The sequence below is a fragment of the Peromyscus maniculatus genome, chromosome 5, assembly GCF_049852395.1.
Source record: "Peromyscus maniculatus bairdii isolate BWxNUB_F1_BW_parent chromosome 5, HU_Pman_BW_mat_3.1, whole genome shotgun sequence".
Lineage (NCBI taxonomy): Eukaryota > Metazoa > Chordata > Mammalia > Rodentia > Cricetidae > Peromyscus > Peromyscus maniculatus.
In genome coordinates, this window is record NC_134856.1 from 53117428 (window position 1) to 53131616 (window position 14189).

Below are 14189 nucleotides of genomic sequence, written 5' to 3' on the forward strand. Positions count from 1 at the left end.
GGGGCTCCACGGCAGATGCTCTCTGCCCTGCAGCATTCCCTCTGGGCCTGCTGGAGGGAAATGGAGGCTTTTCCTCATGAGCCCTTTCCCTAGTGAGCAAGGTCTTAAGGCCACTCAGCATTTTTTCCTGGGGAAGCAACTGCCCCTCTCTCCACCCCTGTCCCCGGGCCAGCCAGCACTGGCTTCCCCGCTTTGAATCAGTAACTCTTACTTGTAGTTCCAGACTCCCCAAAGCACAAAACCATTTCCCAAGGCCCCTGCTTTCAGCTACCAGGTTTCCAAACCCAAAGGCCACCCAAGTCCGTGCGGTCTGCTGGATTCTGCCAGAAGCATATCTTCTGTCTTCTTTTTCTCCATGTTTTACGTGGACCCCCTTATGCCCAGCGGTCCACACCTCTAATTTTCCTCTTCTACCTCTTGTGAATGGTCCCACTATTTGGGGAGGACCCCGTGGAAGTGTCCGTTATAACTACACACCTGCCCTGGGACCTAGCAATGCCATGTACGACTTAACAGCCCAAACCGGACACAGCCTACATGCCAGCCCCAGCAACCAGCTAATAAATCATGATGCCAGGTTGCTATATGGTAATAGGATGAAATGCCCATGGTCCCACACAGCAACAGAGTGACCTGCCCTCACTGGTAGAGAAATAGCCACTCTCACAAAGATACCAGGAGGACTGGGGTCCCCGGGTGTGACACTTCTGTGGCTTTCTGAAGCAGGCAGAGCAGACGCCTGTGCAGAGCAGTGAGGATGTTTAATCTTCCTAGAAGGCAGCGTGTGAGAGAGGGCCCAGTGGCAGGACGATCCTGGGAGCTGTGAGTTCCGTCGTTGTCTGGGTGGTGCTCAGACATACACGCATGTGAGTCTCGGTACAGCTGTGCGTGACTTACACACGTGACTACGGCAGGCATACCTCAATATGCAGTTAACATTTCCATCCAGGGAACTCTTCTTTCAGGGGCAGCTTTGCGCCACACGTTACAGCGGTCTCATGGTTAACCAGCCGGCCTGTTCGTGGGTGTCTGGGTTGACACTAACACAGAGCCACTGTGGACAGTACTGTGAGGTGTGGCTCTGCGAGGAACCCTCTGTAAAGAGGGCGTCTGAACAAGAAGTGAGCAGAGCATTTCCAACTCGAATGAAGCCACACACTCTGCAGTGGGGGCTGTCCTGATTCATACCTCACAGCTGTATGCAAGCCAGCTCTCCCCGCCACCAGTTCCGGTGTGTGGATGTCCTCAGCTTTGTCATGGGGCTTACATTCTTAGTGTACATCTTTTTCCCAATTTTCACAAAACAACAGCAATAGAAACAATGGGCAGTCATGTTATTCTTCGCAAGGTCAGAGACTCACGTTGTTCTGGTAAATTTTTGTCTCGGTGTTCTGCAGTAGTTTTACTGTTGGACTCTGCTCACAGTGCTCACGCTGTACGTTACACGGCCCAGTCCCCTTTCTGTCTGGAACTTGAGTCTATTTCTTATCTTAGTTTTATCTTGTACTTAGAAAGTCCTTTCTCACTCTGTGATCCTAAGAAAAGGCAGGCCTTGGCTTCCTCTTGCACTTGGATGGCTTTGTCTTTTGTCCTGTCTTCTCATTTGTTGATTTAAGTGAAGGTGCTTGCATAATTTCTTGGCATGGACCATAGGAACTGTGGTCTCCCAGGCAGCGGGCAGGGTTCTCTGCATTCAGGAAGAAGCCAGGGAATAAAGGAGCAAGCCAAGAAAGCATTGTTAGGGTAGACTTGTGCCTGCTGCAGAGGCCACAGCACAGGCGTTGGCCTCTGTGGGGATGTGGGTGGTGGCCTTAAGGGGCAGTCTGCATTGTGAACACCACTCCCTGCCTGGTCCTGTGCCTGCACTTTCTGACTGACTTCCTGCTTGTGCATGCAGCTGTCCGCGCCGCTCACCCCCTCCCTTTCTAGTATCAACATTGAGACTGTTCTCATCTTCTCTCCCCTCTATGGCACGGCATGTTGGAGCGCCCTCCGCTTTGCATGCACTGTGCTGACACTCCTGTGTAAGTTGGATCATGACAGCCCCTCTCCCAGGAGGCCGCTAGAGAAGTGGGGGAGACCCATGTGTCTGGATACAGGGAGGGGCTGGAGTCTGGTGCTCAGCAAGCAGACAGATGATGGCAGCACCAGGGAACTACCGTGGCTTTACCGCGACACCACACACCTCCATCACGCCAGGCCACAGCCATGTGCTCCCTGGTGCTTGGAGAACGAGAGTCCATCCTGGGTCTCACAGGTAGAAGACAGTCTGACCAGGGCAGCTCCTTGTGTGGGTTCTTGGGGGGCGGGGAGCTATTTCCCACCTGCTGCCCTTGACTTGTGACCCCTCCCTCCATTTTCATCACAGAGCTCAATGACTCCATCAAGGCAGCACCACACTGTTGGTCTTTTAAAAAACAGGACCTTGCTGTGCAGCTCACACCGGCCTTAAATTCTCAGCAGTCCTCCTGCCTCGGCCTCCCAAGTGCTGAGATTGTAGAGGAATGTCACCATGCCCAGTGTGACTAATTTTTTCTTAGTGGATATGAGTCTCTGGCAGTGTCTGGTTCACATGCACAGAGGAATTCCTGAGTGCTCATCTGGACGTCAGAGGTGACGGGGCCTCTGCACTCATGTCTGTTGAGCCTGGTACCTGTCTTCAGGACCCTGATTACTGAAAGGAACCCTGCCACCCCCTCATCACCTGCGCTTGGGGTTTCTTGGTGCCAGGAACCGCACGTGGGTCTTCCTTCTCCTCCTCTCCAGTAACCCTTCTCCTTGTCGGTCATGCCCTGCTGTGACAACCCCTACTAGTCTGAGGAAGAAATTGAGGCAGGGGTCCGTTTTAACAAGTATGTTGTAGGAATACACGTGTTATCAGCCCCAGAACAGGCTAGAGATCCTGGGATCTAAGCGAAATGAATAAGATCTCTGCACTGGACAGACAGGGAGGCAGAGAGGCCAGGACGGGGTTGAGGGAGGCTGGGCCCTGTTGCCCAAGTGCTCTCTCTGCCCTGAGCTCCCGGATGTCTGTTGAGCCTGTGTCTGCCACGGGAGATCACATTTGCCCTTTGTAGGTCTCTGTTGGGCTGAGTTCCAGCCTGAGCCTGCTGCTGGGGAAACTTCTCCGAGGATGTCGGTGTCCTGGACTGTTGCCTCAGGGCCCCACCTGGGAGCAGCAGGCTGTTTGCTACAGGCAAACAGTACTCTGGGGTCACAAGGAGGCACAAAGGCAGGGGAGGTCAGCTAGTGTGGGATTCTATTGTACGAAATCCACAGAGGTTAAAGCTCAGAGAAAATCAAGTCTATGGCCGTGAAGACTGCAGGGGGTGGGCCAAGGGTGTGTCAGTCACCACAGCCAGGCCAAAAGAGATGGGTGTGTCCTGAAAGCAGGCAGGATTTGAGTGTCTCCAAGCCAGAGGTTGGGGGGGGGGATAAATGTATACATGTGTACGCCTGTGTATGTGTGTATTTATGTTTATGTGCCTGTGTATATGTGTGTGTGCGTGACATTTCATTGTCACAGGATGCTGTATTTGGAAAGTGAGTGTGGGATAGCCAGAAGGAAGGATGCAGGTGTGCTCACACCCAGGGCTGTCTCCCACGCAGAGGGAGCAAGAGAGATGGCTGCATGGGAACCAGAGCCTAGCAGTTCAGTGGTGCATGTTTCTCTGTAGAGGGAATTTGCCGGGAGCTCTTTATTGGTGTGGAGACATTCGGGAACCACAGAACTGGCGAGGGGCTGTGTCTGCACTGCCGCGCTCTGGTTTTTGATATCAAGAGCAGAATCCCAGGAGGTGGATGTGTTTGGGGGTTCCTGTGGACAAATCGGCTGCTGGCTGCTCACTTGCACGTGGGGTGCGGCGTTGGTGAGAAGGGAAGAGGAACTTGGATGGCACCTCAGCTAAAGGAAGTTGTTAGCACCTCTCTCTTTCCTCCTTCCCAGTTCCTGGTGGCTTGGCTTGAGAAGGAAAAGATGCTATCGTGTCCCAGTGCCAGAATTCTGGGAAGAACATTGTACGTGTCTCGATGTGCCCTGGCACCGAGGTCCCTCTCTCATCACAGTGGCCCAGGCCCCTGGTGTCTGATGGCCTGGGGCTCTGGGCACAGGTCCTCAGGCTTCTAGGACCAATGGTGGCCTCGACCCCTTTCCTCGAGTTATTTAGAAAAACTCATGGAACTAGGGTGCGATACCATGTATTGCTACTCTTTTTTTGTTTGTTTTTTGTTTTTTTCAAGACAGGGTTTCTCTGTGTAGTTTTGGTGCCTGGATCTCACTCTGTAGACCAGGCTGGCCTCGAACTCACCTGGCTCTGCCTCCTGAGTGCTGGGATTAAAGGTGTGCACCACCACCACCACCACCACCCCAGATCAAGAGACACTCTTTACAGTTTACACTCAGCCCGGATTGCTGCAGTAAGGGGGTCCGGGTTTTGAACATGTAAAATGTCACCCTGATCTGCCAGCCTAATCCCTATTAAAGAAGTTTGTTTGGTGCAGCTGGACAGGTCATTCAGATGGCTAAGTGCTTTGATACACAGACCTGAGGACCCGAATTCATATCCCCAGTGTCCACATAGACATGAGTGTGGTGGCACACATCTGTAACACATCTGTAACCTAACCCAGGGCACAGGTGTGTAGAGCCAAGTGGAGCCTCAGAGCTCACTGGCCAGCCAGTCTAGGCAATAGGTGAGTTCCGGGTTCAAAAGATGAGAGACCCTGTCTCAAAAAAAAAAAAAGAGTGGGCACAATGATAGAAAATACCAAGTGTTGGCCACATGTATGTGCATAACACACACACACACACACACACACACACACGAATATAATAATAATAATAAGAGAAAAAGGTTATTTCCAAACAGATGTGTCAATAATAGCCAACGACTACAAATGAGCCCCGCATGCCCCTAGCAGGAGGGAGAGCTGGGAGCAGAATCTATACATGCAGAGGAAGCTGAGCACCTGTGGAGGGAGCAGTGTGGCACCCTGCCCACTGTCACTAACGTGGAGAGGGAGCAAAGTCAGAGGGTGCTGGGCATGTGACCATTTCCATAGAGTTCACATTGAAAAAAAAAAAAACCCTTTGGGTGGTTGGCGAGTGAGCTCGGGGACTGATGTCACCTGTTTCATGATGTGGGAGCAGATCGCGTGGGCAGGCATGTGTACTCGGGGTGTGCACACGTTGCATATGTGTGTCCTGCTTTAACCAGAGACCTCACAGCAAAGCGTCCGATGCTCACCAGCCACACTGCTCTCTCCACAGATTGATGACCAGTGTGAGCTGAAAGCCATCGAAAGAGAAAAGACTGTCACAGCTCTGCCACCCAGGGAAGCGTGTAAATGCAGCAAAGAGGATTTGGCCAGAGCCTTCCATGTAAGAACTGTTTGTATCTGTGTTTATTACTTTTCTTGTTGTCTTGACAAAAAAATGCCTCCCAAAAGCAGCTTAAGGCAGCGCCGTTCTGGTTCTGGTTCAAGGTCCATCATAGTGGGAAGTCCTGGTGGCAGGGGCGTGGGGCAGCTGGTCGCTTGCACCTGCAGTCAGGAAGCAGAGAGAGACGGATGCTGGTGCTCAGCCTGGCCCCGCATTCACGGGATGGTGCTACCCACATTCAGGATGGGTCCTACCTCAGTTAAACCTCTCTGGAAATGCCCTCATCCTAACTCCTGTCAAAAGAGGAGCCGTCACGCTGAATGCCACTGTGAGGTAGTCTGTGGATTAAGAGAAAGTACCACGAAGCTGTCAGTGGAGAACAGTTCTGGTTTCTACAATGCTGCTGTCCGTGGGGCCAGTGCCTGAGGTCCCCGCAGGAGGCCGAGTGTCCTTCCGCCCACAGTTCCTTTGGCAAATGGCGAGAACCGGAGTGAGTGACCAGCACTGTTAGGGAGCTGTGCGGCCCCGGGCTCCTCCAGGCTTCTGTCATCAGGGCTCAAACTCTTCGCCCACGCCTGCCTCTCCCTTTTCATCTTTATGACGTGGAAAGGCCAGTTACAGACATCAAATTCTCACAAGTGCCTGAGGGAATTAGAATTTGGGAGCATCGCAGGAAAAAAGCCAGACCTGGTCTAGGAATCTGCCCTCTGGGGCCGCAGGATGGAGCCAGCACCATAACTTATATTACTTCGAACGCCAGGCAGAAATGGTGATGCATGTGTGTGCATAAGTGTGCATTGGTATGTTGTATGAATGTGCATGTACATACATGCATGCGCATTTGTGTACAGGTATATGTGTGCATGCATATATGTATTACATGGGCATATGTGTATCTGTGCATGGGTATTAGTATGTATGTGCATGTACATATATGTGCACCTGCATGTGTGCACATGTGTATGCATGTGCATGTGGGGGGGTATGTGTACATAGGTGTGTTGTATGTATGTGCACGTACATATGTATATGTGTGCATGTATGTACATGAGTATGTGCATGCAGATATATGTTACATGGGCATGTGCATTCTGGATGGGTGTGAGGGTATATGTGTGTGCATGTGTGAACGTGGGCATGTATTATTCATAGTTCATCCTGCCTTGGGAAAAGAAAAGATTAGCAGGGAAAGGGCATGTGGTACCATGACAGGCCTTAAGAATGACCTATGAGTCCATCTCAAGCCCTGCTTCTTGGGGAGAAGAGGAGGAAGGTCTTTTTCCTTGTTCAGACATTTCCTGAGCCAGAAAAAGGAGCTCAGCCCTCTTTTCCTACAGAGAACCCCTGGAGCCCACTCTCTCTCCTCCCCACCCCACAGCCCTGTGCAGCTTTCTCAGAAAGTTCCCCTGAGCACAAAGCTCCCTGACATGATGACTTAAACTGGCTGCACCTAATGATTTTGTTCTCACTAAGGGCCGGATTAGCATCTGCCATGGGCGGGTGATATGGTCACTTCAGCCACTCTCAGGGATGCCTGTTTTGTTTAATATGGAATTTGATGATAATAAGAGATACAACATAAGTTATTTGGGGTTTGCTGTTTGGGTTTTTGTTTTGAGTTTTGAGGGCTTTTTTTGTTTTGTTTTGGTTTGGTTTTTCGAGACAGGGTTTCTCTGTATAGCTTTGCGCCTTTCCTAGAACTTGCTTTGGAGACCAGGCTGGCCTCGAACTCACAGTTGTTTTTTGTTTTAAGACAAGATCTCAGTATATAGCCCAGGCTAGCCTTGAACTTCACAATCCTGCCTCAGTTTCCCAAGGACGGCAGTCACAGGTATACCCACCATGCCTGGCTCTCTGAACCATTTATGTTTTGTTTTGTTTTGGTGTCTGAGACAGGGTCTCATGTAGCCGAGGCTGCCTCAAACTCACTCTGTAGTTGAAGCTGCCCTTGAATTTCTGCCTCGGCCTCCCACACATTTGGATCCCAGGTGTGCACCACAAGCCCAGGATTTCTTAACAGTTTTAAGTGGATGTTCTGTGAAGCACAGTTGCCACTCTTTGCCAATGGCACCGTTATCCACCTCTGGAGTTCTGCCTATCTTGCAAACCTGGACTCTGTCCTCGTTAAACAACGCCTCCACCTCCCTCCTTCAGGCCTTGCAGCTCTGCTTACATTCTGCCTATATGAGCTGTATAGCCTTTCTCCTAGGGACAGGTTTATCCCCCTCAGTTCTGCTCTTCAGGTCCACCCATCAACAAAACGATCTTTCTTTCTGAAGCACGTAGCCCTGTCACGAGTCTACACAACATGGCTTATCCATTCACCTCAACAGATGCGGACTGCCTCCTCCTTTAGACTGTTGAGACCAATGTTGCCCCCAGTGTGGGGGTGTAAGCACCTCTTTGTGTCCACTTCCAGTGCCTTTGAGCCTGTATACCCAGAGTGGAATGACTGGTATACATGTGGTAATCCTGTTTAATATTTTGAAAAGCTACTAGGTAGCAGCTATATCCAAGGTTCGTTCGTTCTCTCTCTCTCTCTCTCTCTCTCTCTCCCCCTCTTTCCCTCTCTTCTTCTCTCCCTCCCTCTCTCTCTCTCTGTGTGTGTGTGTGTGTGTGTGTGTGTGTGTGTGTGTGTGTGTGTGTGTGTGCGCGTATGTGTGTGTGTGTCATTGTGTAGTCTTGGCTTTCCTAGAACTTGCTCCATAGACCAGGCTGGCCTCAAACTCACAGAGACCCTGCTGCCTCTGCCTCCTGAGTGCTGGGATTAAAGGCATCATCACCACTGCCCCGCAGTTTTTCTTTGGAAGGAGAAGACCCTGTTTCTACCTTTCCACTCTCCCATCTCCAGTTCCATTTGCTGACACTGTGGCTCAAGGCCACTGTGTGACTTGTTTCTTTGGTCCTTGCTGGATCCGGTACTGTGCTCACCCTACATCTACTGTCTCCTTTTAGGTGGACCTGGACAGTGGCCTGTCAGAGATGGCAGTGGCCCAGCGCAGGCTGGTCCATGGCTGGAATGAGTTTGTCACTGACAACGCTGAGCCCGTGTGGAAGAAGTACCTGGACCAGGTAGGGGCAGGACTCCCTTCTCTGTGTTCACTAGGGGCACTAGCCAGGAAGGGCGGGCCAAGCACTCATTCTTTAAATATTGATCCTGGGTGTCCTTGAACAGGTCCCACCTGGGGTGTGGGGTGAATGAGTCTCAAGGTAAACAGTCTTGTCCTTTTGGATGCTCTGAGCCTCCAGGAGGAGCCCTGCATAGGTGACTAAAAATGTAGGTAGCCATGACTTGACCTGCCATGATGGGCACCAGGGACACTTGCCATGAGCCAGGCACCATGCTGAATGGTAAGTAAATATGTAGTGTTAATTTATTTTATCATCCCCCTAAAGTCATTTGCAAAAGCAGAGGGTGGGACAGAGAAGCAGGAAGTCTTTGCTTGGCAAAGGCCTTGCATGGCATGTAGCTTTGCCAGAGGAAGCAAAGAAAGACACGGATGTCCTGGCAAACGGGCATTTTAGAAGGCCACGGGAGAAATAATTGACTAGAAGTATGCCTCAGGAGACTGTAAAAGTGAAGTTATTGTCGGGCTAGGGAAACAGCTCAGTAAAGTGTTTTTGCTGAATGAGCACAAGAACCTGATTTTTAAAAGCTGAGTTTGGTGGTGTGCGGTTGAAATTCTAGATCCAGGGAGGCAGAGACAGGCGGCTCCAGCCAGCCTAGCCTGCTTGGTGAGTTCCAGACTAGTAAAAGACATGTCTCAAAAAGTAAGGTGGACAGCCCCAAGGAACAAACCAAGGTTGACCCACACACACACACACACACACACACACACACATTTGCGCACTTCCCTGTGGTCCTGAATTTCAAGTTTACCTGCTCATCTTGGGTGCAGGGGCCCAAAGTCACCCAGAAGTAGGCTGTGATGCAGCCTGCCCCTGAGCACCGCTCCATCATAGCTCGGTGCCGGCCTGGTGCTGATGTCTGCAAGTCAAATGTCTAGCCACTGTGAGGGAAAGGGGAATGACCATGGCTGCCAGTTCTGGTCTAGAAGTCTGTACTTTGCCCTGTGACCAGGCAGAGATCTCTGACACCTGAGGCATCCTGGTCCTCAATCTCCCTTCTTTCCTTTCTCACTCCAGGCCACACCTCCCTTCTCCCTGTTTGTAGACTCCTGAGCTGCCCTAGGCTTCAGCTGCCCTCTGATTGGTTCTATGTTTAAAGCTTTATTGATTGATTGGTTCAAGGACCAACCACACGGTTCAGGTAGCACCCTCTTCTCTCCTTGTGGCTGCCCTGCATTGACTGTTTGGCACCAAAACTGGCTTGTAGGCACCAAGGTGACTCTGGCCCAGCCCAGAAGGTTCCTGAAAGTCCATTGTTCAGGCAATGGAAGCTCCTGAAGTTAAGCCTAAAGATGGAGGCTCAGACCAGCTGGAGCTCAGACCAGCTGGGGCTCAGACAGCGCCGCCCCATTGGCTTTCTGCTAGGTGTCCACCCTGTCTTCATTTCCTCTGGGCTTGGAGACTCCACACTGAAGGCTCCCTGCAACACTGGTCAGGACTCCCCACCCCAACTGTGGAGGACCCTCTTCTCTGCCTCCCCCTGTGATTGGTGGGCTGGCTTCTGAGTCTCAGAAGGGTATGAACAAGACCCACCCATTGCCTTGGGTGGTAGGTCCCATTAAATAGCTCATGAAGGTCTGTGGAACATGGTGGGGTCTGGGGAGGAAACATTTGTATCCTGTGACATTACTCTTTGGGAGAAGGCTGCAGCCTTCGGGATGAATCTATCTGTACTTTGGAGTAGGTCTTGGGCTTTGTGGGGAGCGGGTCCCTTCTCCTTGGCAGCAGATTCCACCCCATGTGTCTCAGACCCAAGTGCTGGGGCTTGTAAGTATCCCACTGTGTGGTGGATTCTCTCCAAAAGAACCACCCATTCCTATCCCTTCCCATCCCTCCTCTCTGTGGCCCTGGCAAGGAGGTTGAGAAACTTCCTGCTAAGTCAAGAGCCATTCCCGGAGCTACTTAGCCACAATCTCTCCCTTCCACCAATTACCAAATACCACAGTATCAGCCTGATCCTGTGGCCAGTGGACATTTATTGAGCCCTGGGCAAGCTACTCTTGTTGCCAGGAGCAACTGGACATGGAGGAGACTCATATATGTAACCTCAGTACTCAGAGGCTGAGGCAGAGGATCACTGTGAGTTCTGGGTCAGCCTGTGCTACATCTTAAGATGTTGATCCAGAAAACTTAAAATAGTCAGGCATGGTGTGGGTGCCTGTGACCCCAGCACTTGGGACATGAAAGGGACCAAGGGTTCAAACCCATCCTTGACCATGCAGCCAGTTGAGGAGCCCCTATCTCAAAGACCAAAATGAAAGAGAAAGAGGGGGAGGGAGTGAGGGGAAGAGAGAGGAGGAGAAAAGACAGCGCCCTGGGAAACAGGCCGGGAGAAGTCAGATGGCTCCAGGTTATCTGTGAGCCAGTGGTGGAGACAGGCAGGAAAAACGAGATTTCTGAGTTCTTGTCCATCACACCATACCATAGACCCTGCGCTGGGTCATCCAGGGCAGGCAGGGTCTGTGACATCAGGACTGTCATCTCCCAGCTGTCAAGTAGAAGTGGGTTAGTAGAATCAAAGACAAACCATAACCCAAAACCAACATGTCTTTGGGCCTCCCGATGCTGAAGAGTCGAGACTTTGGCTAGAGCCGACTCTGGGGTTCTCCCACAGAGAATAAACACATGGCAGCTCCGGGGTGAGGGTGGGGTCCATCCCTTCACATGTCACACCAGCACACACTGAAGTAAGTCCTTCTCACGAGCTGTGGGACCGATGCACTGGGCCGTATTTCCTTTTGCACCTTGGCCATTGGGAAGCTCAGCGGCGGAGACACGCTTGTCGGTCCTTCGGTGCTCTCCCCGATCTCCCGGGTCTGCTCTTTGACCTGTTTCTGTACTTGTTCTTCTTTTCCATTCTCTGTGACATGGATCGTCATCACGTAAAGGGGTGACAGACAGCAACAATCAGAAGTACAACCTAAGGGGCTGGAGAGATGGCTCAAAGGTTAAGAGCACTGCTTGCTCTTCCAAAGGTCCTGAGTTCGATTCCCAGCAACCATGTGGTGGCTCACAGCCATCTATAATGAAATCTGGTGCTCTCTTCTGACCTGCAGGGACACATGCAGACAGAACACTGTATACATAATAAATAAATAAATCTTTAAAAAAAAAAAAAGTACAACCTAAGAGGAACATCACTAGAGTCCCCAGAGATGACCGCAGGAGCAGAATAATTGTGGCACACAAGGCTGAGTGTGGCAAGAGAGGAGAGCTTGGCGATAATAGCCAGGATGTGCATCCATCATGTATCCCAAGGGAACCCCGGATGGATGAGATGTGGCCAGGCAAGACACAGAACTCAGAGTCAGGGCCGGGTCTGGATGGGGCAGTGTCAGGATCAGCCCAGAGGGCTGTCGACGGTGGACTTTGCTACAGAGGAGGAATACCAGATAGAGCAGTGCCCTTCCCAAACCCTTAGACGCTGCAGGGAGACCTGGAAGCCTGGCCTCACGTGAAGGTCTGAGCTGCCCAGCAGCTGCAGGTGGGAGCCTGCACTGGCCTTTGTGAAATGAAGACCTGCCCTGTGGTTCATCTTCCAGTTCAAGAACCCCCTGATCCTGCTGCTGCTGGGCTCCGCCATGGTGAGTGTCCTCACCAAGGAGTATGAGGACGCCATCAGCATCGCCCTGGTGAGTGACTGGCAGCCTCGGCCCCTGGGCAGGGATGCCCAGGGCTGGCCATGGCTCTGCTGCCAGGTGTTTTTCAAAACTTATCATGGTTTGTGTATGTGTGTGTGTACGTGGGAACACATGTGTGCACACATGCAGAGGCTAGAATCAACCTCAGCTGTCGAGTCTCAGGAACCATTCATCTTGTGTAGAGACAGGGTCTCTCACTGGCCCAGAGCTCACCATGCAGGCCAGGCTGGCGGGCCAGTGAGCCCCAGGGACCCACCTGCCTCTGCCTTCCCAGCCCTGGGGTCGCCATTACCACTATGCCTGGCTTTTCACTCGGGTTCTGGGCCTCAAACTAAGGGTTTCATACTCACAAAGCAAGCACTCTGCCAACTGAGCCATCCCCAAAAACCAAGAGTGATGGTTTAGGTGAAGAATTCAGGGGGATTTTGCACATTTGTTTGGTCACCTCTGTCCAGCCCAATGAAACACTTTCATTGCCCCAAAAGAAGCCCCGTGCCATGGACGGTCATTTGTATCCCCACCCCAACCCCTGTGCAGCCCTGAGGGCCTCCACGCCTCACCTCTCTCTGGGTTTAATCACGCCTGTGTCTGACCCTGCAGATGCTTTGGACAACTATCACACCACCTCTTTGTATCCCCGGCCCATCCCACACACGGGGCTCAGCACTCGCTGCCTCTCTCCGAACGCTGGGGGCAGAGTCGCACCTGCAGGTGTAGGGGAGCCCTCGAGCTGAGGGGTGAAAACGGCAGGCTGGAAGGGAACACGTCTGTGTCGCATGATGCCATGATGAAAAGTGTGTCTGCAGAAAAATCTAGACGGGCTCACAGTGTGGGAGCCCTGGGGAGCAGGGGGCTGCTTTCTGAGTTTCTGTACAGAGCAGCGGTTTTGCAAAGAGAACCGGCAATGTGTTCTGTTCTGTGGTGGTGCTGGGAATTGAACATGGCACCTCACAGATGCAGGGCAAGTGCTCCGCCCCTGAGCCACACCCTCAGCACTCACTGGGTGACCCTAGGCAGGGGCTCTACACCTGACCCCCCCCTACACACACACACACACACACACACACACACACACACACACACACAGCCCTCTTTTTATAGTTTGAGACATGGTCTTACTAAGTTGCTCAGACAGGCTTCTGCCTCAGCCTCCTGAGCAGCTTGGGTTACAGGTCTGCACTGCAGGGCTTGGAGTGCAGTGTGCTTTCAGAGACCCTGTGCTCCGGGAGTTGGCTCTGGCCTCACTCTCACCTGGAAGTAGTGCTCACGCCCTCCCCTTCCCGGCACCCTGTCTTCTAGGCGGTGCTCATCGTGGTGACCGTTGGCTTCATCCAGGTGTGTACATCCTGAGATCCCATCTGGGTGGGGTCACCGGGACGTGATGGGCACTTGCCTTGTCGGGGGTTCCCACCTTTGAACAGCACATCTGATGTGCTTCCTGCCAGGAATACAGGTCCGAGAAATCTCTGGAAGAGCTGACCAAGCTGGTACCTCCAGAGTGCAACTGGTAAGTCGGGGCCTCCGTGAGCCTGTGGTCCACGGAGGGAGCTGACGGATGCCATGATGAACTTGACCAAGGCTTGGCTAGCGCTGTCTCCTTCGTGGTGTGACATGGGGAAGGCGAGCTCAGCCTCACTGAGGGTGACAAGGCCTGGTGTCTGCCCTGGTGGTGGCCTGCTGTGTGGCCATAGTCAGGAGGCTCCATCACTCTGGGCCTCTGCTCTGGCAGCAGGCTCTAGCTAGGGGTGTGTGACCTGGGGCTGCAGATGGAAGGGAAGAGCCTGTGAAATAAAGCAGAGACCTGAGTTTTGCCTGAAGAGAGGGGCCAGGGGTGTCTGTGTCCCCAAACCGAAGTTAAGCCTGGGGCAGCGACAGGCGCAGCCGCAGAGTACGGCGTGGCTGTGGCAGGGCTGTGTGCAGAGGGATGTCTTCGTCTTAGTTACTGTTCTATTGTCGTGAAGAGACGCCGTGGCCAAGGCAGCTTAGAAGGACTTTATTTGGGGCATATAGTTTCAGAGGGTGAGTCCATAATCATCATG

At 52.3% G+C, this 14189-nt stretch overlaps 1 protein-coding gene across 1 annotated transcript in view; it reads left to right on the forward strand.

Annotated features, from left to right (window-relative positions):
* Positions 1-14189, forward strand: part of Atp2c2 (ATPase secretory pathway Ca2+ transporting 2) — a 59275-nt gene that overhangs the window by 12842 nt on the left and 32244 nt on the right. The window contains exons 2-6 of the mRNA XM_016008477.3: positions 5270-5380; positions 8336-8452; positions 12052-12141; positions 13450-13485; positions 13596-13657. Of these exons, the coding sequence (XP_015863963.1) occupies positions 5270-5380; positions 8336-8452; positions 12052-12141; positions 13450-13485; positions 13596-13657 (416 nt within the window). The remainder of the gene's footprint in view (positions 1-5269; positions 5381-8335; positions 8453-12051; positions 12142-13449; positions 13486-13595; positions 13658-14189) is intronic.